The sequence below is a fragment of the Phalaenopsis equestris genome, unplaced genomic scaffold (genome assembly GCF_001263595.1).
Source record: "Phalaenopsis equestris unplaced genomic scaffold, ASM126359v1 Scaffold000717, whole genome shotgun sequence".
Lineage (NCBI taxonomy): Eukaryota > Viridiplantae > Streptophyta > Magnoliopsida > Asparagales > Orchidaceae > Phalaenopsis > Phalaenopsis equestris.
In genome coordinates, this window is record NW_018165157.1 from 114,923 (window position 1) to 141,311 (window position 26,389).

At 35.1% G+C, this 26,389-nt stretch overlaps 2 protein-coding genes and 1 pseudogene across 2 annotated transcripts in view; 1 reads left to right on the forward strand and 2 right to left on the reverse strand.

The window, feature by feature from the left end:
- LOC110030435 overlaps positions 1–14,840 on the reverse strand; it is a 34,451-nt gene extending 19,611 nt beyond the window's left edge. Inside the window, exons 1-14 of the mRNA XM_020733148.1 lie at positions 14,603–14,840; positions 11,287–12,707; positions 11,087–11,158; positions 10,790–10,994; positions 10,572–10,686; positions 10,289–10,375; positions 10,089–10,170; positions 9,938–9,997; positions 9,719–9,771; positions 9,458–9,624; positions 7,067–7,277; positions 6,585–6,642; positions 6,421–6,477; positions 6,094–6,339 (exon numbers count right to left, since the gene is read on the reverse strand). Coding sequence (XP_020588807.1) covers positions 6,094–6,339; positions 6,421–6,477; positions 6,585–6,642; positions 7,067–7,277; positions 9,458–9,624; positions 9,719–9,771; positions 9,938–9,997; positions 10,089–10,170; positions 10,289–10,375; positions 10,572–10,686; positions 10,790–10,994; positions 11,087–11,158; positions 11,287–12,707; positions 14,603–14,840 — 3,072 coding nt within the window. The remainder of the gene's footprint in view (positions 1–6,093; positions 6,340–6,420; positions 6,478–6,584; positions 6,643–7,066; positions 7,278–9,457; positions 9,625–9,718; positions 9,772–9,937; positions 9,998–10,088; positions 10,171–10,288; positions 10,376–10,571; positions 10,687–10,789; positions 10,995–11,086; positions 11,159–11,286; positions 12,708–14,602) is intronic.
- Positions 14,841–17,600: 2,760 nt separating this feature from the next.
- On the forward strand, positions 17,601–17,910 carry LOC110030437 (annotated as a pseudogene).
- Positions 17,911–20,301: 2,391 nt separating this feature from the next.
- LOC110030441 (pollen-specific leucine-rich repeat extensin-like protein 2) overlaps positions 20,302–26,389 on the reverse strand; it is a 29,044-nt gene continuing 22,956 nt past the window's right edge. The window contains exon 2 of the mRNA XM_020733154.1: positions 20,302–21,760. Coding sequence (XP_020588813.1) covers positions 20,672–21,760 — 1,089 coding nt within the window. The 3' untranslated portion in view covers positions 20,302–20,671. The remainder of the gene's footprint in view (positions 21,761–26,389) is intronic.

A 26,389-nucleotide genomic window follows, 5' to 3' on the forward strand; every position in this document is an offset into this window, starting at 1 on the left:
GGGGTCGGGGAGTGGGGCTAAAGCAAGGGGGCAGTGGCATGGGTGAAGGGAATCAATGCAGGAGAGAGCAGGGGAAAGGTAGAAGGAGATACACACCACCTCAGAAATAAGATACAACCGGAGCGCCACTCTGAACACTTGCATACAGATTTAGAAAGAGAAAAGTCAAGCCGACAATTTTAAAAACTCAAATTAATCAAAACTAAACCTTAAACAACAAAGAAACACTTAAATAGACCTATTACCATTAGGAGTTGGCCTCGCTCTAATTTGGCGACAACCCAGATAACCAACCGGCCCTCCCTCAACTTGGGCTGAACTGGTCCACGGTCCTACCCATCCATCACGTCATGCGCTCTTTATATGACTTTAAATTTTCTAATAATCATTACAACATCAATAATATTTAATTTTTGTCACTCCTTAGAAACATATCATTTTTTATTAATAATATTTTATATCTTCTCTTTTAACCACAAAGTATTCTCATCAATTTAAAGGTTAACTCTAGAGCATTCTAAAATTTTTACAACAATCTTCTTAATGAAACTAACCATCATTTTAAATATTAAGTTTAGCTAAACTAAGCAAATAAAATTTGATTACCTTAGAAGTTTAAATTTAAAGATTAATAATTTTCACATTTTAAATTCCACTATCTTATCCTAGAGAAACCATTTCTCTTAATTTTTTATACTCCTTGTATAAATGTCCATAACTATAATTATATCTTGTCTGCTCAAACTATCTCCTTGAATCATCTGACCATCTTTATAAGATGATGTTTCACTCCTAAGAAATTAATTTTTTTGGAAATTTGATGGCTCTATTTTTATAACCAAGTATTTATTCTTCTCTTTTAAAGTGTGTAATTTTGTAAGATCATATGCTATAACAAAATCAAGTATGGTTTCCTTTTATTGAATTTTTATCTACGATTTCATATCCACCCTAAATCCCCCCATAGCACATCTAACTAGAACTTTATTGGTTCTCCCAATGCATGTCAGTTTATTATTCCATAACCATCATGAATCCACTCATACCCTATTCTATTGGAAACTCTGTGAAAATTTAATCCACTTCCAATGAATATATTTTCTTCTCAATTCTTCCCTCTCTTTCACAAATTATTTTTTTAAAAGCCTTCTAAAAAAACTAGAGTATAAATATAAACAACATTCTTAATGTCCACATTGATTATCACTAACTCTACTCAGTTATTTTATCTTTCAACTTTTTATCTGGTACTATTACAACCATATTCAAATTATTAACCTTTCCTGAAATTAATGTTTACAAGCATAATTTTCTCCTTTCTAAGAAATTATTCATGTCTTCTTATGTAGGGTAGTTTTATAATTTTCATATTATAGTTTTATTTAGGAGTTTCTTGTTCTAAGGAAAGTTGCAAATGAGCCAATAAACTCAAAAAGGTACTCATGGGTTGTTCATAATTATTTAATTAGTTAATCAAACAAACTCGAAAAATTTTATAAATACTTGACTGCTAAATTAGCAAAATTGAACAGCTTGGAGCTTGATTCACTTGCGATCATGAAACTATCATATAAAGCCTATGCAAGAGAAAAAACAAGGGTTAATTTTCCAAAGGAGTTCTTCTAAAAAAAAGATGATGAATTAAAGAGGGTTAGAGGCCTAATTCTTGAATATTTAGTTAGTTAAATTATTTAACCTTCAGTTGGATAATACCTAATGATAAAATAAATAAGGCATTGCAAAAAATTAAGTTATGAGATGATGCTTAAGAAAAAAATATGCATTAGAGATTTATTTTGGTATGAAAGTAACCTTGGTTAGCATATTGTTTAAATCTTATGAAATAATATGTGATGCTCCCAAAAAAAATGGGTGTCCCATTCTATTTTCTATCAAATCAATTTTGTTCATAAACACAAGTTACATGTTTATAGTCATTGACATAATAGTTTTAGTTGTTCATTAAGTAGTAATTCAAGTAAAATCTTACTTTTAAAAGCCCACAATCTGCTCATGAATAAGTTCGATTAGGTTCTATTGAGTAGCTAACAAAAAACTCAATAGTCATTAATGGGCTCCACAAGACTAACTTGGTTAGCTAACAAGCTACGCTCAACAATAGAATGAATATGACCTGTTTAATTTGCTAACAAGAGATTTGATAGCATGGCTTGCTAATTGGCTTAATAAGGCTTATTTATTTTTCCGAATAAGCTGCATAACAATAGCTTGATAATCATAATATAAATCAAACTCAAGTTGAGTTCAAACGAAGATCAAACAACCATGATTTTAAATGAACAGAGATTAAATGCAATCACATAAACTAGAACTGAACTCGGGCCAAGCTCAAGCATAATTTTAAGAAACAAGCTGAAGTTTGAACAAATTCATGCTCGACTTGATTCAGTTCATTTGCAACACTAAGTTTGGGGAAGAATTCATTGGTTTTATTTTTAGGTTGTAGCTATTAAAGGAAAAGGTTTGGCAAGGACGTTCTCATCCAAGCAGTTAAACCAAAGGGAACAACAGTTACCTTATACGAATCTTACAACCCACAGTTTGAGAACATGAGGTTGGCCAGTTCAGCTTGGAAGGGATAGAGGAACAATCCGGTAACAGTAAACTTCTTTCAATTGTTTGCAATACACGACAATAGCCAATTTTGCTTATTACTCCCCAAAATCAATTTATGTTGAGGCATAATACTTAAGGGTGACAAACTCACAAATCTTAGCTTCTCTTTGCAATCAAGTTGTGGTATATAACTTCTAGGCAACGCCTTGGCACTAATAAACTTCAAATTTTTATTCATTTCATTACTTTTGATGTGAGTTCAACGGTTGGGTATTAACCCAATATCAACACTCAATCTAAGTCAACCCAGCTTGAGATTGACAACGATAGCAATCAAAGAACTAAAATGTCCTAAATACATATATATTTCCAATATACATCCTAATTGAAACAGAAAAACTCACTATCCAAAAAATTATTGCGCTTAGGAAAAAAAAACATAGCACAAGAGCCCACAGCATCAAGGCCAAATTTCAAAGAAGCAGCATTTCCAAGAAAAGAAAGAGAAACACAAATCAGCCACCTAAACAAATGAGATTGTGATAAGGTTCTCAATAAAAAAGCAGAAGGGATAGATCCCATCAAATATTCTCCTCGCCATAGATGCGCATGGAAGGAATCCAAAAATTATTGTCAAGATTTGTTAACGCGGACAAATTCTCATCACAAGAACTTGCATTACAATGCTATAATGAGACTTGAATCTTATAAGAGATAAAATTTACAATGCTATAATGAAACTTGAATCTTATAAAAGATAAAATTTAAGTGTTGAAACAATAATGGTTAGTTGCATGGCGAGGGCCACCAAGCAACAAAACATAACGAAAACTCATATGCTGTAAAAAATTTCTAGCCTTGCCGCATCAACAATCCAAATGATACCCACGGATGGAAATCAAGTTGACGACCCAAAGGATCAATCCAATGGTAAGATTGGTGAGGCCCTATGAAGCAAATGGATAACTGCCATCTTTTTAGTATAGTAATCATAGGTGTAAATGGAAAAATTAGGTCATTTTATAAATATATTTATACATAGCAAGTTTTTGCTATTTATTGGTATCCTACAATTCCTTTTTCCCCTCGTTGACTCTTTTGTTTATGAAGAAGTCTAAAAAGTGATTCAGCTTCCCAATTAGTCATCACCAAAGCCATCAAGCCAATAACCTCTCTAACAGATCAGTTATTCTTATCGTTATAGCAGTTGTTGTCTACCTCAACATGAAATCCATATAAACGTAACATTGTGATATTTTCCCAAAATATGATATGTCCATATGTATATATATTCAATCTCCAAGCACAATGGTTTCAAGGAAAAGGTTAAGGAAGCATAAGAATGGGTGGTCTATCAGGAAGTCTGAATATGAAAAGGTAAGAGAAAAAGGCAGAGAGAAGAACAAGAATGATAGAGTTCAGATGAGTTGAAGGGTTTAAGTAGAGAAGAAAGAGAAGAAATAGAAGTCAAATAGAACTATAGAGCTTAAATGAGAAAAGTAAGTATATGCATAAAGTCTATGCTATCGAGGATGAAATCATTCTCTAAGCAGGAAAATATTAAAATTTGATGTCTTCGATCAGTTTACCATGTAAATAAAGGAGTTATTTATATCTTACAGGTTTTCTTTTTAATAGACATTCCAATAAATGTCATTTAATTTGTTAGTAAAATATTAACAATTTGCTAGTATTTTATTAATAGTTTGTGTTCTTTTTTCTATCCATGAGTATAAGAAATTAATTTGGCATTCATAAAATTTCTATTGGATGCGAAGATGCTTTCTCATTTATTAAAGCTTTGAACATTAATCTTATTTGAGACATTCAACTCTTACGAGGAGAGACAAACTCCATGTTTAAACACAAAGATTTTAATCTTATTACTACTATTAATCTTCTATAACTTTCCATATTATCCATTACCATTTCTAGTTTATCTTCAAGGCCGTCTTGCATCAAAAGATTATCAAAGCTACAAATTTGTACAATTTTACATGCAAGGTCGCTTCAAAATTAACCTGAAAATCTTTTTCAGCTATTTTCCAAAAACTATAGCAGTTTTGTCCTTAGCAATAAAGCTATTGTTCATGCAATAGCAGAGTCAAAATGCACTAAGAATAAATTCATTATTTATAGAATAACAAACCCACCAAAATCACTTCTTTCCTGCCATATTTGATTGTACCCGCTCTCTTACAGCACAAACATCCATAAAACTCACAATCTCCACTAAAATAACCCTGCTCACAATCTCCACTAAATTCATTATTTATAGAATAACAAACCCACCAAAATCACTTCTTCCCTGCCATATTTGATTGTACCCGCTCTCTTACAGCACAAACATCCATAAAACTCACAATCTCCACTAAAATAACCCTGCTCACAATCTCATTAATTTTCTATAACAAACTGGCAACAAATCATCAAAATTTAAATCTGCCCTTAGCCAACATTACAACCCCCCACACCCCCAAGAAGCAAACCAAATAAAAAGAGAAAAATCAACGAACAAAAAGGAAAGAAAAAAAGGATAAAGATAAAAATGACAACCAGACTCCACAAATCATTCATAAATCATTGTAGAACTCCATAAGCAACCCACATCCTTCTACAAGCCATCTATCTTCTTCCACTTCAGAAATTTTAAAGAAATCTTACTGATTTCTTTAAGGGCATTTGGCATTGTGTTACAATTTGAGCATTGATTCCATAGACTATTCCTAGATGAGCTTGATATTGTTCCTTCACTATCATAGTACGTTTTAGTTCATTAGAAGAACCATCCATCATTCAATAACGCATAGATGATTTGGTATGATGTTCATTTTGAGGGTATTATCAATATCACTCTTCCGAGTGCAGTTTCTTTTAGCCAAGGCATATAACATAGATATATATTATAAAAAAGTATTTTATTAGAGTTAGTTTCTATCTTTTAAAGTTCATTGTTTGAATAGGGTAATTCTAGTCAATAAAATTACTTTTTAAACAAATTGCAAGCAAACTATTAGCATTTTAGTTAGCTAACTCTATAAAAGGTAATTCTAGTATTTTTGTTAGTAGTTTATTAATTAGCTAGAAACCTGTTAGCTCTTTATTATTTCTTTTATCCAAAAATATGAAAACTTTATGTGAGATAGTTAAACTTCTCATTTTGGAAATCTTCTTCATCTATTCTGGAATTTTATCCATGGTCAGGCGTAAGGCCTGAAACTCTTCTGGGAAATACAATCTCATTAATTAAATTTGGGGTTTGTTTATATTGTTATTTTTCCACCATGCATCTTTTACATCATCTCTATACCCTTTATAGGTTATTTTCAAGATCATACTGCATCACGTTGAGCAACTTTAGAAAAACCTAATGTGATCAGTAAAGCAGTTATGCTGCTCATCCATACAAGCAGAAATACTGCATCACAAATAATATTTGCCTTACGAAATGTAAAGTAATTCAGGCAATGGAAAACTACAGTAGCAAAATTCAGACCATAACTATCTAACACTTACATGGAATAGAGATACTGTCTGAGATAATAAGTGTTTACTGCATTCCGGATCATGTTTTCCACTTAGAAGTTTCCATCTTACATCGGCAGCAGAATCACTACTTAGACCTTTTTCATCAAGCTTCTTCTTTATGATGTCTGCATCCAAGTCTTCAAGCACTTGTGGTTCTTGACGAAGCAACTCATGCAAAGTAGAATGAATCCTACTGCAATCTGGGCAACAGAACCACTCACCTTCAGGTAACTCCTGTTACCAACGTGGAATTTTAGCCGATCAGGTTTGTACTAACATGGCACGAGGTCAAGTAAAAAGATTTGAGGAGGTCACCTTAAGATCAGCCATGTTATTATCCCTTAGACAACCGACATGATACTCAGTTTCGCACTGCAGAAAATTCATCAAACCATTAGGAGGATATGCCAATGGTGGGGAAAATGACATCTAAGCTAAATAAGGTCTTACATAAAAGTAAAAGATAAAGGGCAGCATACCTGGTCACAAATAATAACTGTATACCGATCAAATCCAGTTCTGCTGAAAGCATGCTGTCTAGAACAGTGTAAAATCATCAGAAAGAAATTCATTGTAGCTTACAGCAACAGAAAAATTAAAAATCAATCGGATTAAAAGAAACCTATAATATTCAATATTTTCACATAGGATTAATGCATCATGCCTACCAAAGCAAGAAACATGCCAATGAAATAAAAATTCAGCAACTACGCAATGAAAAAAAGTACTACGCTATCAAATTTAGTTAACACTTGTATAAGTGCTAACCCTCGCAAGTCACATACAACAAAATCATTTTCTATTGCCGAGATAATGAGCATGCATTATTTACTCATCAAGATATGTGTCAATAGAGAGACCAATATAATGAATAAAGCCCTAAACAAAATTCAATACAGAAATTACAACAATTTAAAATGAAAAAAAGTAAAATATGGTTAAAACATGACCAAGTATTAACCTGCACAATGCACATGCACCAGCGTCATTCTCTGGTGTAGTGACGATACGAATGCACCGCGTCATGATTTGTTCTATGGGATCAACTCCAGCAACCCTTCCAGCAGCAATGGCATTGTCATTATGTGCCAGATGCTTCTCTTTTTGATGCAAATTTTCACAATACTGACAGTACCAATCCCCATTTGGAATGCTTGACAAACCCACACATTCTACAAACAAGTCAGGCTTAAATGAGCGGATAAAAATATTCTTAAATACAATGAAATTGACAAAGTATTAAATTTTGTCACCAAAATTAGAGAGATCATAAAGACAATCACATAAGCTGTTAACATTTTCACGGGATGCAAACCATCATCATCATCATAATCATTAGGATCATCCCAATACTGAGGTTGGCTTTATAAAAAAAGGCATTTCAATAAATATTGTGAGCAGTGTCAAAATTATAAGGCACAATAACAAGCCATCACCTTTTATCTACTGATTTTTCCTCTTAATTCTTCAACATTTATTTTATCTATCGGCATTGCTTTACATCATCAACCTCTATTGCAAAAGTTAAATCCACCTGAGAATATTATCACGATTTTATCTTTAGAAATTATATTAATCACCCTTCTTTTGAATATCATCTCTCACTTTTTTTCTAGTTTTACCAAGCATTCACATTCATATTCTCATTTCTTCCAAAATTATTTAGTTAAACATATTTTCTTTATTGTCCGAACCTTGTTTAAAATTACATAATACAAAACGCGGCTTGAAACTCACAAGAATGAAATGCAAATTAGAATTCATATTCAACATACTCGAGCATGTTTGACTCAACTACCTGAGTATAACTTAAAATTCAAAAAAAATTTGTTAAGACCAATAAAAATTATAATTTATAAATAATTCATAGAAAAACATTTTGAGTTGCCAACAACTATAGATTTCTCATTTACCATAACCAAAACAAAAGTATACAAACTTAGTATTAATGTTTGATGTCAGCATATGCAATTGGGAACTCCTTCATTAGTCTGCAAATACATCTAAGGTTGGACAATACTCCACCATACATAGCTTCATCAACTTCAGCATAACAACAACAACAACAACAACAACAAAAAAGCCTTAATCCCACTATGTGGTGGCTACATTGGGGTTGGCTACATGAATCCTTTTTCTCCATTGCGTCCTATTTAGCTTCATTAACTTCAGCATAACATTGAAACAAATAAAATTTCATTTTTGGAGTGATAAATTTGATTCCTTATAATTAAAATAATCAAGATCTCTTTATTCTTAAATATTCGTGACAAAATAAACACTTCACAAATCTAAAAATTTCATGGCGTCCAAAAAATTAATTACATTTATTAGACTTGCAAATGGAAGGAAGGTTGGGTTTACCAACAACAGCAACAAGCCTTTATCCCACTAAGTGGGGTCGGCTACATGAATCTTTTTTCTCTATTGCGTCCTATTGTGTATCATATTTTCATTTAATTCTAACAGAATAAGATCATTCTCTATACAAAATGCCTAAGTCTTTTTAGGTCTACCACTCACTTTCTTAACATAAGTGGAGTTTAAAACATCTATTCTTCTAATAGGATCATCAGATGGTTGACATTAAATGTGACCAAACCATCTGAGACGACTCTCTAATCTTATCTTCCACTTGAGCTACACCAACCCTATCACAAATATATTCATTTCGCATTTTATTTTTAAGTGTCATACCAATCATCCACCTAAGCATTCTCATCTCAACAACACTCTACGCCATACAGCATTGCAGATCTCACCACCATCTTAAAAAATTTTCCTTTCAGTTTAAACTGTACTTTTCTATCACACAATAGGCCCGATGCATTCCTCCACTTCAACCAACCAACTTGAATTCTACTAATAACATCCCCATCTATATCACCATCACTTTGAAAATTAGACCCAAGATATCTAAACCAATCACAACTTTTAATGATTTGAACACCTATAATTACAACGCTGACACTAGAGCTATTACTACAAAAATTACATTCCATGTATTTAGTTTTAGATCTACTCGCACGGATGCCTTTAGACTCCAATGTAAACCTCCAAATTCAAGTTTTTTTTTAACATCATCAATTATATAAAAATATTTGGTGAAATTAGTGAATTAGATGTTCAATAAACTACAAAATAGGAATCAAAACTTCAGCATTGCCCTCGAGTTAAATCTTTATATCTAGTTGGAAATTGCAACTTCCATACTCAGTATACATGAAGCTTTGTCGCAATTACAATCACAGAATCAAAATTTAATGGATATTTATTGAATAAAAGTGGAGGAGAAGATGCATGATTTCATCATGAGATAATCTGATGCTTTTATAAAAAGCAAAAGGCATACCTTTATGAAAAGCTCTGGGGCACCGATCACAGAGTAGAAGATCTCCGCCATCTGCGCAAATGCCACAAAGATCATCGTTTTCCGTGGGTGACAATTTACGGCCTTTTGATAAGGAAACTGATAGCTCATGAAGCGAGACTCCATTTGAAGTATATATATAATTATAACTACAAAAAGACAAAGCATAAGAATTGTTTAAAATGATTCAAAAATTCAAAAGAATAATCATATTTTGCAAATGATAATCAAACGTTAACTCACGGCTTGCGTCTTGATGCTTGGCCAGCATGAGCTTCAAATTGTGAAGGACTGACCTATTCATAAATGAAACGACAGAACTTAGCATTGTAGCCAAAAACCAGACCAGATCTCAACCATTTGGAGCAGGCTTTGTGATTTCCCGCGTCTTCAATAAAAAACTTAAAGCACAAACCTAAACTACTAGAATATTACGCCAAATAAATTAAATATACTACTTACCACATTGTTGCAACAGCAACAGAATATTCCTGAATCTTTTATATAACCATTAAGCAACTTCTGTCAACAGAAAGAAAAAGCATTTTCAACAATTTAATATGCAGTATAGAATGCCATAAAGCTACAACTTAAATCATCTGAAAAGTACCACCTTTCCACGAACATAGTATCCTACTTCAGTTCCCTGAGGCAAGATGTCATCCATAAAGACCAACTTGTGTAGTCCCAAATCCCTTGTAAAATAAGTAACAACCAGATACTATTAGTTGAAAAAAAAAGCAAGAAAAACAGTAGCTTGTGGAGACTGAATACTAATAATACTAGATAATAATAAAAAATAAAGATACTAACTTTCTTGTTAGTTTTCCGTAGCTTGGTCTTTTCTGCAAAGATATGCTCTTAGGCTTGCCATCAGATGCAGTAGGTACACAAACTTTCCTAGGAAAACTAGAACAGTGAATAAGCATAATACAAGTACCAACCTTCAAAAGAACTTATAATATAAATAGAAACATAGTCCAATAAAGAAAATCATACGAAATAGTTAATCACACAACCCACACATGACTGACATATATATGCTAAAATAGATGTATAATAGAATTCTAGTTTTCAACTCATGGAATAAACCTACTTGGAAGAGTTGGTCATCCCATTTGATGTGGTTGGAGTTGCCGGACGAGGGCTAATTTCAAGACACGAATCGCATAATAAAGCAAAATTTCCAGTGCGTGCAGTATCAAAAGCTTCTGAAAACAATTGAAATATAAACACCTGAACAAAAAATTACTATCCCATGGAGCATCAAAAAAAAAGAGAGAGAATAGCACTAGAAGCCATGCTTATTCTCACCTTTGCACTTCTTGCAGACATGAAGATTCTTTGGAGGTGAGGGACCAATTGCATTCTGGATTACAACTTCCAACATGTCCAGAGGCGCACCAATGCAAGATTTCAACACATCCCGAAGACTCTTGCCATTTTCCAAAAAGATAAAATCTGATGGATGTTTTTTGGTACTACCAGCATGAACCTCAAACTGATATGCTGAAACAGCCTAAAATTCCAACAACAATGGTGGGCAATGTTTTGCCACTAAAAAGCATGAAAACAAAACGAACAGAGAAGTCAAATTAACAAAGCACTTACGTTTGTTCCTTGGCATGAGGGACAAGAGCACAATATGCGATTTCCCCTTATGACACCCTGAAGCCCAAAATTCTGTAAAAACTCAACAACAACAAAAACTCCAGTCAAGTTAAAATACTACACTAACCTAAATAGATGTGTATTTCAATGCAAAACGCAAAAAAAAAATTTATAAATCTAACAAAAAGATACCAGCATACCTTACCAATGCAAGAAATGTACTTCACAGGCAATCCTTCAAGCAAGCCAGTGCCTAACAAATCTCTGACATTAGATGGAAGCTTTGTCAAAGTAATCTTCTTTGACATTTTCAGTTCCATCTTACACTTTGGAGTCATACTTAGACTCTCACTAAGAGTATACGTATCCCCTTTTAATTCCTCTGATCCAACAGAATCACAACTGGTAGATGTAAACCCCTCTGCATTTGCAGGTGTTTCAATTGCACCCTTTAACACAGACTTCATAAATCTACGGGAAGGTTTCTCCAATTGACTCGCATCATCCATTTCATTCAAGTAAAGATTTTCACCACTTCCTGAAGCTATTGTTACTGCCACAGGACCTTCAATTTCAGTTTTCAATGACCCATCCAGATGTCCATTCTCAAATTCTAATCCGCCATGTTCATCAAGAATGATAGGGATTTCCACCAAATTCTCTTCCTGCTTGACAGTAAGAGATGTTGCTGAAAAAGGCATTACTTCCACAGGGTTCTCTTCCTGCTCGACTGTAAGAGAAGTTGCTGAAGAAGGCATTACTTCCACATGATTCTGTTCCTGCTCAATGGCTATAGGAGTTTTGGTAACAGGATTTAGCTTTAAGGCCGACCTGGTGAATCGCCTTGTTCGCTTCTCTGCCCCTCCATTATCAATTTTGTAGTCACTGCGGCGCTTTGACACAATTGGATGCTCCATCGCCGGTCCATTTTCCAGGTGACAACCGCTCGCCTTATCTTTATCGCTCTCAAAGAGCGATTCAGGGGCCACTGATACAGGCTGTAAGGAAGGAAATGGCGATGGAGGTAGCGGAGTTTTCGCGAAGTTGTCCAACTTACTCTTTATAACAGACCTTTTATACATTACAACCGGCTTCTCTAGCGGGACCTCATCTTCCAACCCTTCATTGCTGTCATCGAAGACTAAAGCATTCAAACTGAGACCATCCTTATCCAATCCTTGTATATTCTCTGACGAAGTTGGAGCATCCATCGCACCATTCTGAGATCCTTCTTTTATCGTATTAACGATTGCAACCTCAGCAGCGACTCCTCCTGATGGAATGTTACCGACTCCGATAGACACCGCCGCATCCGGCCCGCAAATCGTTCGATTCTCCTCAGAAGCATTGGATTTCCTGGACCTCTTGGCGCCGCGAGACCGCGAAGCGGCGGGGAACGCCGCCGCAGGCCCCCCGGGCGTCCGACTGAGAGAATCAGGTAGGCTGGCCTGAGACTGGAGGGCAAAGGCCAATTCGCGTTTGAGTCCGGAGCGCACTCCGGAGCGGAGGGCTTGGTTCTCCGGATTTGAAGATTTGCCGTTTGCCATGAGAGGCGGTCGGCCAGGATTGCCGCTGATGGACAAAAACCGTTGCTCTCGCCGGCAGGGGAGCGGAATCAGATCTGCTTTGAATATAAATAATATGGATTAGGGTTTCAGAGCGTCTCGTGTATTTACAGGGTTGGATGAGGAAGGAATAGAGGTCCACGTCGGTTTGGTTTCTCGAAGAAGCCCGATTGAACGAGGGAAGTAACAAGGAGAATTTATGAATTTAAGAAACATAAATAAAAACAAAATGATATCAAGAAATCGGAAACGTAAATAGTAAGCAAGGGGGAGGGAATAGCTGCGTGCCCTAAAATTGTAAATACAAAATTAAAATAGCGTCAACGGATTGTCGAGATTTAGGACTCGGTTGCGCGGGCCATCGGTTCAAGCCGTTTTGGTGAAACTCTTAAGGGGACAATTTTTTTTTTTAGGGGTGAAAAAAAGGGGCCCAATTTTCAAACAAAAAAACAAAATGATCACTTCATTTTTATAGATTCACAAATCTAATAATTATATATATATATAGTAAAATCACGATTAAATTCACTATATATATATATATATATTGATTTGTCACCTAAATCATTAATATATGTTGAATATTTTTTGTGTTAAGTCAAAATATAGAGGCCCCTTCCAATTTATAAAATAAATCTTCAGCAATATATTTATTTTTAAAATGTGGGTTTATTCAATTCTCTTTAGTCATATAAATCTTGAAGCTCTCACCCTTCTTCCTCACAAATAACACTAGAGCTCCCCAAGATGAGGTGTTATGTTTGATAAACCTCTTATCTAGTAACTTCTGCAGCTGGCTTTTCAACTCTTGTAACTTCTTAACTGTCATTCTATAGGGTGTCTTGGATGCAAGTTCAGAACTTGATAAGAGCTTAATACTGAAATCAATCTCTTGTACTAGTGGTGGTCCTGGTAAATCATCAAGTAACACCTCTCGATATTCTCGTACCACTGAAATATCACCCAAAGACTATACTTCCTTAGAAGTATTTGTTGCTCAAGCAAGAAAACCTTGACTTCCATGAGTCAAAGACTATACTTCCTTAAAAGCTTTCATGCAAGTAATTAACATAGATGCTAGTCTTCTATCACCTAAAAAGTTAGCTTCTACCTCCTCAGGTAAATTTATTTTGAGAGACTTCTTATTGCGATCAATAGTGACAAAGTTTTTAGACATTCAATCAATGCTTAAAATCACATCAAATTTCACCAAGGGTTACACAATAAGTTGGGCATAAAAATCCTTTCCACCAATCATAAGCTTCACTTCACATGATTGATCGACTTCCAGATTAGTGTCGTTAGATATTCTAATTGACAGCGTCAAAAGCATCAAAAGGATATTCAATCGCATCACTTTAGTCAGTTCATCAATTATAAATGAGTTTGATGCTCCCGAATTAAATAATACTCTCATTGATCTACTCTGAAGATATATGATAGATATCATTAAAATCATCGCATTAAATGTTTAGCTAGCTTATTAATATTTAAATTCTTCCTTGTTTTATGTACAATGTGACATGAATTCTATGATGCTTAAAATGCAATAGATTGAAAATGTTAAAAGTAAAGCATGCATCTAATAACATCAGAGGAGTCCTTAGCTTATTGTCGCGAAAGAGCATAAACTCTAGGTTGAACATTCTGATGAATTTGACCTACATTTGGTACTACTTCTAAAAATTTAGCTGACATCGGCCTACCATAGCTCCTCTGAAGTGGTGCAGCAGTGTCTCTCGAATCTACTAGAGCTCTCTGACCCAATTTAGGGTAATTCTTTGTCATATGTTCTGGTTGATGGCACCAAAATCAGGTATTTAATTCAGATAGACTCCCACTCATGAGACCTTCCACATTTTTCACTTTTTATTGCCTTAAACTAAGTTTAAAAACTATTGGATCTAGCCTTGTTAGCATTTGTACTAACTAACTGAAAGGATTTGTCTACTCTGAGAGCTCTGAGGAAACTTGGATCCCTTTGAAATTCTTCTCACATGAATATCCCTCCTCCTCTGAGTAGCCTCTAGATCCAGCTCAATCCTATTAGCTCTCTCCATAAGAACAGAGAAATCATTGATTCCAAGAGGAATCAATGGTTGTCTAATCACAACCCTGAGCCTATACAAAAATTGGTGACACTTCTCCTCAACATTAGGAATCAATTGAGGTGCATATATAGAAAGCATGGTGAGTTATGCCTCGTACTTCATTATTGAGAGATCGTCGTGTACTAAGCAAATAAACTTGTCATGCATATGTCTCCTAGCAAACAGTTGTATGAACCAATCTCTAAAGGAGCTCACAAACTCGCCCTATTAAATCATGTAGTTGGCTCTACCCCAAAATTTTATCTGCAGTTGTCCAGGTCATCATCTCTCTACTTTCTACCTCTAATGCAAATGTAGTCAGTGTAACTATCCTCTCTAGAGGACAAGAAAATCCATCTAGGATTTTTCTCTACTCTCAGCAACTAGTTTTCGGCATCCATTGAACCGCCTCTTGAAACAATTTCATGTAATTATCCATCTGGCCTCCTCCCCTAAAATTGGCTTTAGTCTGAGAGTTTTTAATCAATTGCGTTATTGCAATCATCATCTCTGTAAATTTATTTGTATTCATAGTAATATGTGGGGGTACATCAACTTCTACAATATCATCTTTAACTTATTCCTCCTGATTTTTCATATTTCTAAAATAACATAAAAGAGATTATAATTAGATATAATTTAATTCCTTATTAATATTATTTATGAATTAAAGTAAGCATCATAATGGCTTTTTTAGATCATGATCAAACATAATTGCTATGGTACCATTTTTGTCACAACCCGACCCGGTGTTTAAAATTAACTAAGATTGGAATTGTGGTCCAACAATATTAATATTTCATTTTACTTTCCACAAAATGTTTCAGAAACTTTCATATATAAAAGTGCCACTAATCCACGCGTTCAATAAAAATTAAATATTCTGACATATGAACATAATCTGAAAACCACATCTCAAACTAGTATTGAATAACAAATGAAGGAAACAATAAACAAAAACTACGAACATATCATAACTAGTATCTATCTGTTGCAGTCTTTCTCATATAAATCAAATCTCTCCTACGAGATATTAACCTAAAACATTTCTTCTCTTGAAAGAAGACATTAATTACAACCATAAATATAACTTAGTGAGTATTTATAATCTAATATGCATTAAATTTTTATATTATGCTATGCGTTAATGCTAAAAGAAAATGAAGTTCATTTCATTAAAACTTTAAATTTATCCATTCCCATTTCACTTTAAGGATTTACTAATTTAACCTTTTTAATAGTCATCACAAAGTATCCAAAAAATGTATCTGAAGACACCCTTAAAAATGTACCCGAATGTACCCTCAATTTGCACCAAAAGTCACACATTTACCATTTCCTTTAGCAAGCACAAGTACATTGCATCTCCGGTCAGTACCATCTGGGAGTAATCTTGTATGACTAAAACCATTATCTTTCATTTCATATGAATTTAAAAGTTAAAACCATTTAAAATGTACATTCATTAGTATGTTATTTTTTTTTTCCATTCTATATACTATTTCATACTTTCAAAATGAAATCCATGAATGAAGTACTGGTTCTAAATCATTTATTGTAATTATTCATTTAATTAAATATTAATTTAATGCATAAAAAAATAATCACTCACTTTAGCTATAAGAGACCTTTGAAATACCTATCACGTCACAATACTTCTCCCCAACATTTTGTCCTCTTTATAGTTCTTTAATTCAACTGTTTGATAAATTAAAATTAGTAAAATTAATTCATGGAATATATTGATATGCAACTAACAACACCTTTAATTAAGCCAAATTTACATAATTAACACATATAACTTATAAATCTTTAGCTCATCCTTCTTTAAATGTCTTGATTCACCCCATTCTCAAATCCCAATAATTTATCAATTCTTCAATTTCTTATTCAAGTAAAATTTATATTAACATTTCTTAAATAACCTGTATAAAATCTCATATATGTTATAAAGGTTTCGGCCTGCCCTAACTCACGTGAATTCAGCAGCAGGGAGCTTTTCCCTTCTTGTTCTACTTCGGTCTCTGTGCCATCCAAAACAAGACGTGATCACCGACTCTCCTTCTCCACTCGATAGAGTAAAAGATCTTTTTCTTACTCCTCTTCTTCAGCTTCTTCTTGTCAATCAAGAAGGATGAAAATCAGACAGCTAAATTAAGAGCTTCCTTATTTAAATTATTTCCAATGTCGTTATTCTGATTTTTTTCCCTTTTAGCTGAATATTTAGATTAAGAATATGCATTATTAAGTTACTTAAAATAGTTAAAATAGATTATATTAAGTTACTTAAAATAGATTATACGTAATCTTTTGTACCTAAAATAGATTGTTAGATTATTATTTAATGGAATGAAAGCAAAGGGAAAAGACATCGAGTCTATTCAAAATTCAGTATATTTTTCTCAAAACTTTGGCATGGTATCAGAGTCAAATTTTTGCCCTAACCACCGATAATTGTTGGAGTAAATCTTTGGAGGACCGTCAAGGCTCCCTTTCCACCGGCCTTCTTACCGGACAGGAAAGGATGAATTATTTATTTGCCTTAATTATCGCTCTGATTTGTCTAAAACCCTGTCTGGTTCATCTGCACGGCTTGAATGCTTCGGCGGCTTCGTCTGGACTGTTCTCCTGCTCATTTGGCTCGCTCGACCAAAACTGTTCGGTCTCCTGGACTGTTTCCCCTGCTTCCACTGCTTTGCTTACTCGTATGCCTCAGTTGTTCGCTCAATTAATTTCTTTGTCAGCTTCTTCAATTGTGCTCGCTCCCTCTACTTCGTCTGCTTCATCTTCAATTGGTTCATCTGCCTCCTACCATTCAGTGAAAGAAAAATAACTTCAATTCGTCAAATCTAGGAAACAATGTCGGGCCGAGGCAAGGAAAGTATGGGCTTGGGAAAGGGTGGAGCCAAACGCCACCGTAAATTTCTCCAAGACAATATCCAGGGCATCACCAAGCCAACGATCTGTCGCCTCGCTCGCCGCGGTGGCATGAAGCGCATTGGTGCTCTGATCAACGAGGAGACGCGAGGGGTGCTCAAGATCTTCCTTGAGAACGTCATCCGCGACACGGTGACCTACACCGAACATGCTCGCAAAAAGGTCGTCACAGTCATAGATGTTGTTTATGCCCTCAAACTTCAGGTTGCACCTTTATGGCTTCGGTGGTTAGCTTCTGCGATTTCTGGAATCGTGCGTTTCACAAGAATTATGGATCTTTATGAAATGTTTGCTACTCTTCTCGTGAAGAACAATGTGGAAAAGAAGAATTATGTCTTGAAGAATATCAGACTTGCTCAACAGACAAATAGATGTCGTAGGTTTGCTCGCCAAGAGATAGAACTTATTCTAAAGTGCAAAATCCATTCATTGTGGAGTATAAAGATTCTTAGTATAAAGATTGTGGAGTATAAAGATTCTTGAGTTGAAAAGGGTTGTTATGTTTGTATCATCATTTGTCTGATTCAGATCTTCTTCGCTAGTCATCGCTGCTTATGTAGTATCTTCGACACTCACGACTTTGACATCAGCACTTTTGGCTTGAAGATCAAGGAACAAATCGTCCTTATCATGATAGGAAAAATCAATAGCATTTGGATAGTATAACAAGACTTGAATCGTACTTGTGGGCTATGATCAGTAACATTTGGATCATGAGGTAGATCCTACTTGTAGAATATGATCGATAACATCTGGATCATATAATTGGATCCTATTTGTGGGTTATGATCGGTAGCGTTTTGATCAGGACGCGAATCCTACTTGTATGTTATGATCAATAGGATCAAGATCGTGTAACTAGATTCTATTTGTGGGATATGATTGGTAGCATTTGGATCAGGACGTAGATCTTACTTGTAGGCTATGATCGATAACATTTGGATCGTGTAACAGGATCCTATTTGTGGGATATGATCGGTAGCATTTGGATCGTGTAACTGGAAGCAGATCCTTCTTGTGGCTATGATTCAAATTTCTGGACGACAATGATAAAAGATTTCTTGTTTTTCTTTTCTCAAATCATATTATGGTTCAGGAGTTGTCTCTAAAGCTTCAACATTCTCATTTTTGACACTTTCGGCTTCGGCACTTACGATTCGAAGATTGTTGTTCCTGTCAGTTTTATCAGTTTTTTGTTGGCAAATTGATGTTTCTTGATCAATCAACATCAATTTGAGGGAGGGTGTCAATCAAGAAGGGCGAAAATAAGGCAACTAAATTAGGAGTTTTCTATAATTAGAAGCTTCCTTATTTAAATTATTTTCAATGCCTTTATTCTGATATATTTCTTTTTTAGCGGAATATTTAGATTATGAATATGCATTATTAAGTTACTTAAAATAGATTTTACATAATCTTCTTTATCTAAAATAGGTTGTAAGATTATTATTTAATAGAATGAAAGCAAGGGGAAAATGAATCAGCCTATTCAGAATTCAACCTATTTTTCTCAAAACTTTGACAATTCTCCTTCGCACTATGCCAACATAAGAAGATGTAGTTTCCTCCTCGGTCGTTCCTTGGTCAAAGTAAGCCTTTGATGTCGTCGCCTCCCTCTGCCTCCTTTGCCTTTGGTCTTGACACAATGCCGCAAATTCTTGTCATTCATTTTCTCCTTCACACGACCGGACATTACACACTGGTCACACACTTCTTCCTGCGACTTCTTTCTTTTTCGACTAGGGCACAATAGCTTCTCCTCTTTTTCTCTCTCCCGGTATCTCTCGTTCGCTCGTTCGTTGAATCGGGTAACTGTTATGATTTCTTGAGGGTTGACTCTTCCAACCACCAGTACATTTTTATTATTTATTATTATTATTATTTTCTTTTATTACATTTATAGTCTTTTTGGGTTCATCATAGTTTTTCAAGCTTTCAATTTTACATCCATTGAGATTTTCCAACTTCTTTAGGAAAAGTTATTAAGTGTACGTCAAGACAATGATTCGAATGCGACCAAAATTGTTGTGAATCACGCTGTGACCGGTCCGGACCGTATTAACGTGTAGGCATTCCAATTCCCAAAAAAAATTAGTTATTTTTCATACATAATTTTTCAGAAGCTGGCCATCCATAGGCGCCTCCAGGACATATCGTACAATAGTTGGGTGGAAAGGATGAGGTAGACAGTCAACTAAAGGATGGCCTCAGGCCACACAAAAAAAAGGACAATGACATACATGCGACACAGTTTTCATATATTCACAAATCTAGCACCAAAACTCTCATATTTACGTACATAAAACTATAATCTTTCATATCACAAGAAATATCACTAGCATCGACATTTTTTAAAACTAAAATACATCGCTTTATAAATAGATTTTTAAACACGATATGTTATAACTTTAGATATGTAAAGTTCGCAATTAAAAAAAGGTTGATGAAGAACGCCTCTAGCATTTTTTGAAACTTTAAACCATGATCAACAAAATAAATTACTCGAATTCAACGTCTTAAAAAAAATAATTCAAAATTCAACCGTCAGGGCATAAGCAACATGTCCGATCACTGCCTCCTACAGATGAAGAAATTAAAGAGAGAAGAACGGTAAGTCCGGCCAAAAAACATATTCGTGGCTTTGAGAGAGAGAGAGAGATGCATACATACTTATTGCAGGGCACTAGAATAGAAAGCATATACAGCAAAATACCAGTTTAACCTTTGGAGAAAAATATGCTGCAGGGGATGCATAAATCCACAGCAGTATAATGTACAAAACATTTCAGTTGCTTCTAAAATGGTTAAAAATATATATATACAACACAGCAATCAACTTCATCACATTGTTCTCACTTGGACCTGGAAATTCCCTCTAATATCGCATGCCCCCCAAAATTTTAGCAATGAACCAGAATAAAAACAGAAAGCAACCCCGAGATATAAATGCTGAAAAACTCGTGCTTTCAAGGTCATATGACAAAAAGTACTGATCAGCTCATCCCAGGCTGGATCAAGGGAAAAAATGCCCAGTTATTCTTAGTAGTATTTTCCATCCCGAATTTTTTCTCATTTGCCCACCAGTCTGATTCCACTCTCTCCGAATTGCTGAATTTGAATTCTTTAACGGCTAACAGAGCAGAGCTCGGGGAGTCATTGGAGGTCCCAACAAAGGAAATGTCATCATGAATGCCATCAGCTTCGTCCTGCTCCCTACCAACTGAGGTTTTGCTCACAGGAACTGGAAATTCCAATGCAGCTTCAGAAGAGAGAATTGGTTTTCTGTCCAGACATCGTGTCACCTCTTCCGCAGTTAGCTCAAACGACACTCTATGAGCCAAAGCAGGCTCATTTCCCTGGCCATTACTGGTTGTATCCATAGTTGGGTTGAGCGTTGTGTTCTGTCCATTAAAAAGAGAGTGGCTGTTCCTAGAGGCACGGCGGGTAACCAGCTCATGGAAATCTGTTCTGTCCATGTGTTTGGGAAACGAACCCGTTCGGGAAGAATGGAACTCGCGATCAGGAAAAGGAGATGAAGTGCCTGAAGGAAGGGTGCTCGGCGATATAAGATGGTAAGAATTGAGCTCTTGTGAAACGTTTTTCTTGGAGTTGGAATAAACTGAGGTCAAAAGTTTTGCGAATGGAACTTCGGGAGAAGAGGGAGTGGTAAATTGAACGGATTCAGGGGGTGGAGTGAAGGGTGCGGTAGATGGTTCTGTGGTGAAAGTTGAGAAAACTGGAGGTGAGACTAACTGAGTTTCATTGGCATAGGGTCCAATGGCAAAGATAGAAGGACGGCCACCAGGGGAGTAGATGTCAGCAGAAAGAGCAGAGAGAGTTATTCCACCAGCTGGTGATAGAGTGGCGGATGGAGGTCCAGACTGCAGGAAAGAAACAGGAGAAGAAGGGGGTGCGATGAATGGCCTGACAAGGGATGGTGGGTGGCTGGTGATTTCCGGTGGAGGAGCAGTAACCTGTTGTGGTGGTGGTGTGGGAACGAGGACTGCATGGCTGATGCGTCTGCCGTGATGATGGGATCCAAAGCACCAGTATAGCTTGAAATAGGAACTCCATCTTCTCCTCTGCAAGAAAAAAATAAATATTAAGCTTGCTTGATTATGATTCGATATATACAGCAAATATGTCACTATTTTGAGTATAATTGTGTAAATTCAAGTAAAAAGTTAAAATTCTTAATAAGTCGTAGATGTAGGCAAACTTCAGGAGTGCTTTCTAAGGCCGCAACATAGAATAGAAAATTTAAAAGCGATGCAGTGAAAATGTTCGCTTTTAGTTATCGATGGTTTGTTTCAGAATTGGTGAATTGGTACACTTATAATTGGTTGTTTTATTTAATGAATTTATTATTTATTTGTTCTAATTATTAATGGTAATATGTTATCCATCATTTTGTATATGCTAATCATTATTTTAATTTTAGTAGAATAATTTTTTTAATAAAAAAATAATAGGTTTAGGTTATAATTCAGGTAGCATCCTCCCTTTTTTTAACCATAAAGTTTCTTCATGCTTTCTTTCTCCGCCTCTTACCCTCTTAGAAGTGTAAAAATATTACCTGAGAACGAGCTAGTTGCAAATAGGTGCAGATCGATGATATTGGGGATAACATACCTGATATTTGCTCCTTCGAAGCATTCATCAGTCCAATTTATAGATAACCTCTTATCTCCCTGTTTGTTCATCTAAAGTGAATTCTTACCTTCTTGGCAATCAAAATATCAAAAGTTCGCCATGATTTATGTTTATACAATCATGTTCATCATCAGTTTCCTCAAAGCAAGTTTTTATTATTGTTTCAGTTGTTTCCGTAGATTTCTTAGAAATTTGCACTCCTTATATTTCATTTATATATTTTCTTCACTGGTTCCAGAATTTTCTTCTCTTCCATAACTTCTTCCCTCAGCCTATGAGCCAAAAAAATAAGCGCTCCAAGTAATCCAAGAAAAGACCCGCTAATGCAGGAAGAAAAATATCAGCTGCTTTGTAACACTCTTATTTAACCTTCCTGGCCTAAGAACCAACCAGAAAAAGGAGATAAAAATCAAAAGTTTAAGAATCCATCAAAATACATCCAATGTCCCAAAGTTCTAGGTTGACAATGGATCCATCAACACTTACATTAAGATGTGATTAATAAGTGTCTTTCTGTAAGTGAAGAAAATACAATTGCTTTTGATAAAAAGCTTGTTGAAGAAGAAATTGTTCATGTTAAAAAACATTAATTTTAGTCACATTTCTGCCATGGTCGTTTCCCTCAAGTCCTCATCTATCAAATAAATGAATCACTGAGATAGCTTTTTCATTCATCTATGTCTTGCCTTTTTCATATATATACCAAATTGCATACTCTTAAGATTCTCTTCCTCGCTCATAGCCTTTATTGTACCTTGAGAGATTTTGCCTCAACAACAATTAAAAGACCAAAAGTGCAGTTCTTCAAGGATAGCAATGAAAATTTGGAAATTTGACACTGCATAAACACTAGTCTGCAACCCAATTTAAGAAAAAGGACAACAGTTGATTCATTAAAATTTTGATGTAGCAAAAATAATCTTTAGTTGCGGATGGTTTGCACAAGTTGGCTGAGTTGCCTCTGCTCACAGTAACAACCACCACCGATTTAAGTAGTACACTACCAGGTCAAATAAAAGCTACTTCACTAATGGGGTAAGGGGATTAGGTAAAATTTTAAATACAAGATATTAAAATCATATGCCACAAATTCATATTGAAGCATAAACCAAACAACATTCTTGAAATAAAATTTTTTAAAACCAAACCAAAAGTGTATTGATGGAAGGAAAGGCTCAAAGTTCGATCATGAAGATTTATATCTTATTAAAACTATTTAAATGCCGTATTCTTATTAAAACTATTTAAATGATGTCGCATTTTCATTCTTGATGATAAAAAAGTGATGATATGTATCTCTCATATGCATCCTAAAATAAATGCATATACATAAAATAATTCAAAAAATATTACATTCCACCCAATCTATTGCAAATTCAAACCATATTGGTTCAATCGCTCCCAATTTTCATGAGTTTATCCTAATTTTTTAATTGGACAAAACTAATTTGAGGGCCACTTCGAGGTTTGTCTGATTTAACTGCCCACTCTAGTTCAATTTTCAGAACCACACAAGTTAATTAAAGTCGGGCCTTTTCCTTTTAAATATTTAAATAAATATACCAATACAAAATTCTAATATTCTCCATTCATTCTTTAAACATAAAAAAAGTCGGATTATTAAAGATAGCTAGAAAAAAAGTCAATAATTGGCGATTAAATCACATGTGCTAAGAAAATCATGAGTTTATTATTTAGTTTTAAGTCAATCCCACTACAATTCAAGATGCTAAATTTATAGAGTATGCATTTCAACACCACATGAGAGAGAGAGGGAAGGAGGGAGGGAGAGAGAATGACATGAAAGAAAGCTAATATAATATTAATTTAATACTAGCCGATGATGGTGATTTCTTTTTTGAATTTCATGTTTCTATTTAATTGAACCTAAAGCAAAAGAAAGGTTTAAACCGTACAAAATCATGAAGACAAAGTTCAAAATGCTGTAAATTTTAGGATGGAATTTGGGAGTTATAGCTCCTTCGGATTCAAGCTTGAGGTAAGCGTCAAGAAATGATTCTCTCAAGAATATTGAAATCACATAAAAGAAAGAATTCGCTAGACAAGGAAGATCCGGCAGTCATACAAATTATAATCCTACGAGTTTGGTGTTGGAATTCCTGTGAGTGTTGAGACTATCTATCAGACAGTGCATCAACTTGTCCATGGAAAGCAACCCAAAATATATTCACAATGGCTTTGGTTTCATAAATGCATGGACTATCGTGAATAGGTCAAAAATGTTTAAAGAGGTCAGGGACTGTTGTCCCTCAATTTTATGCAGGCTCTAGTTCACCTATGGTGAAACAACAAATATTTGCATGAAACATGATCGCCAACTCTCCTCAATATATGTCTGGCAAGTGACCCTCTCTACCCAGTCATTGGCTGGCTTAAGTTAAGTGTGACCGACTTCATGGCCATTAGACACTGGCACTTTCATCAAAGACACTACGAAGGTAGTGAAAGCCTTAAAATATTTAGACGATTGGCCCTGAATATGGTGTCTACCTCAATGTCTCAAAGACCAAAATCTTTTAGCCAATTGAGGATCCTCAATGCTTTGGTGAATCTAGACTAATTCAAAATTCTTGGTGGTCTTATTTTTGGCGATCAATCATTTTGTATGAGCTCTGGCACATCTGGGTAAGTAAGGCTCTTGCTTTGACGGATCTTCTTGAGTTGCTCAAAGGTCCTTACGATGAGCTCTTATTACGCTGAGCTTGCGTCGGTAGGCCCAGGATGGTCTTCACTCTTTGCACAATGATGTACATGCTTTTGACTATGTCCCATCCTCGATGCACTTTAAGGCACTCCAAAATCACATCTTCCATCAAATGAGCAATATTCATACTAATGCCTCTTTTAAAATAACATTATATGGCCTCAAGCTTGCCTTACTTTCACTTCTCACGCCATATAAATTCACCTTCCACTAATCCCAAAACTAAAATCTTTTTTTTGGAATACACATACTTTCCCGAGGTGGTAAAAATTTAGATGCATCTAAACTCACTCTTCATTATCAAGCTATCTTGTCGTCTTGTAGAGCCAATCATGCCCAAGATTTTCTGCTGTTCATGCCAGTTCAATATTTTGGCTCGTCAATTGCCCTTGTTGAGCATTAGGATAGTCTCAAGTATAAAATAATGTCCACTTGTAAATAATAAGAAGCCTTGCCCCTTTGGTCATACTAATTTGTTGAATATTTTAGGTGGTCACACAAAATTGTAGTTCCAGACCCAATTACAGGTTTAGACATTATGTTATTCAAAATGTTTTGCTCAATATGGTTGACTGTTGAAATCTCGGCCATGAAGGAAGCCTTATTGCATTATTGAATGAGTACCGTAACAGTCTTCATGCCCATTGTCCGACAAATGACTTGCATATTATTGGTCATAAGATAAAGAAGTTTGCTTTGACCTCATTGTATTCCCCGTGATTTGAATCCTCGAAAAACACTTCAATATTGGACAAGCTGTCGTCAACGTTCAACAACAACAACAACAACAACAAAGCCTTAATCCCACTACGTGGGGTCGGCTACATGAATCCTTTTTCTCCATTGCGTCCTATTTAGTGTCATATTTTCATTTAGTTCTAGTAAATTAAGATCATTTTTAATACAATAAGCCCAAGTCTTCCTAGGTCTACCTCTGCCTTTCTTAACACAAGTCGAATTTAAAACATCTACTCTCCTAATCGGATCATCTAATGGTCGACGTTTAATATGACCAAACCATCTAAGACGACTTTCTCTAATTTTGTCTGTCACAGGAGCTACACCAACCCTATCACGAATATATTCATTCCGCATTTTGTCTCTAAGTGTAAAGCCACTCATCCACCTAATCATTCTCATCCCGGCAACACTTAACTTATTATTATGCTTCTCTTTTAAAGGCCAACATTCAACGCCATAGAGCATTGCAGGTCTCACCACCATCTTATAAAATTTTCCTTTCAGTCTTAGCGTTACTTTTCTATCACACAAAAGGCCCGAAGCATTCCTCCACTTCAACCAACCAACTTGAATTCTACTATTAACATCCCCA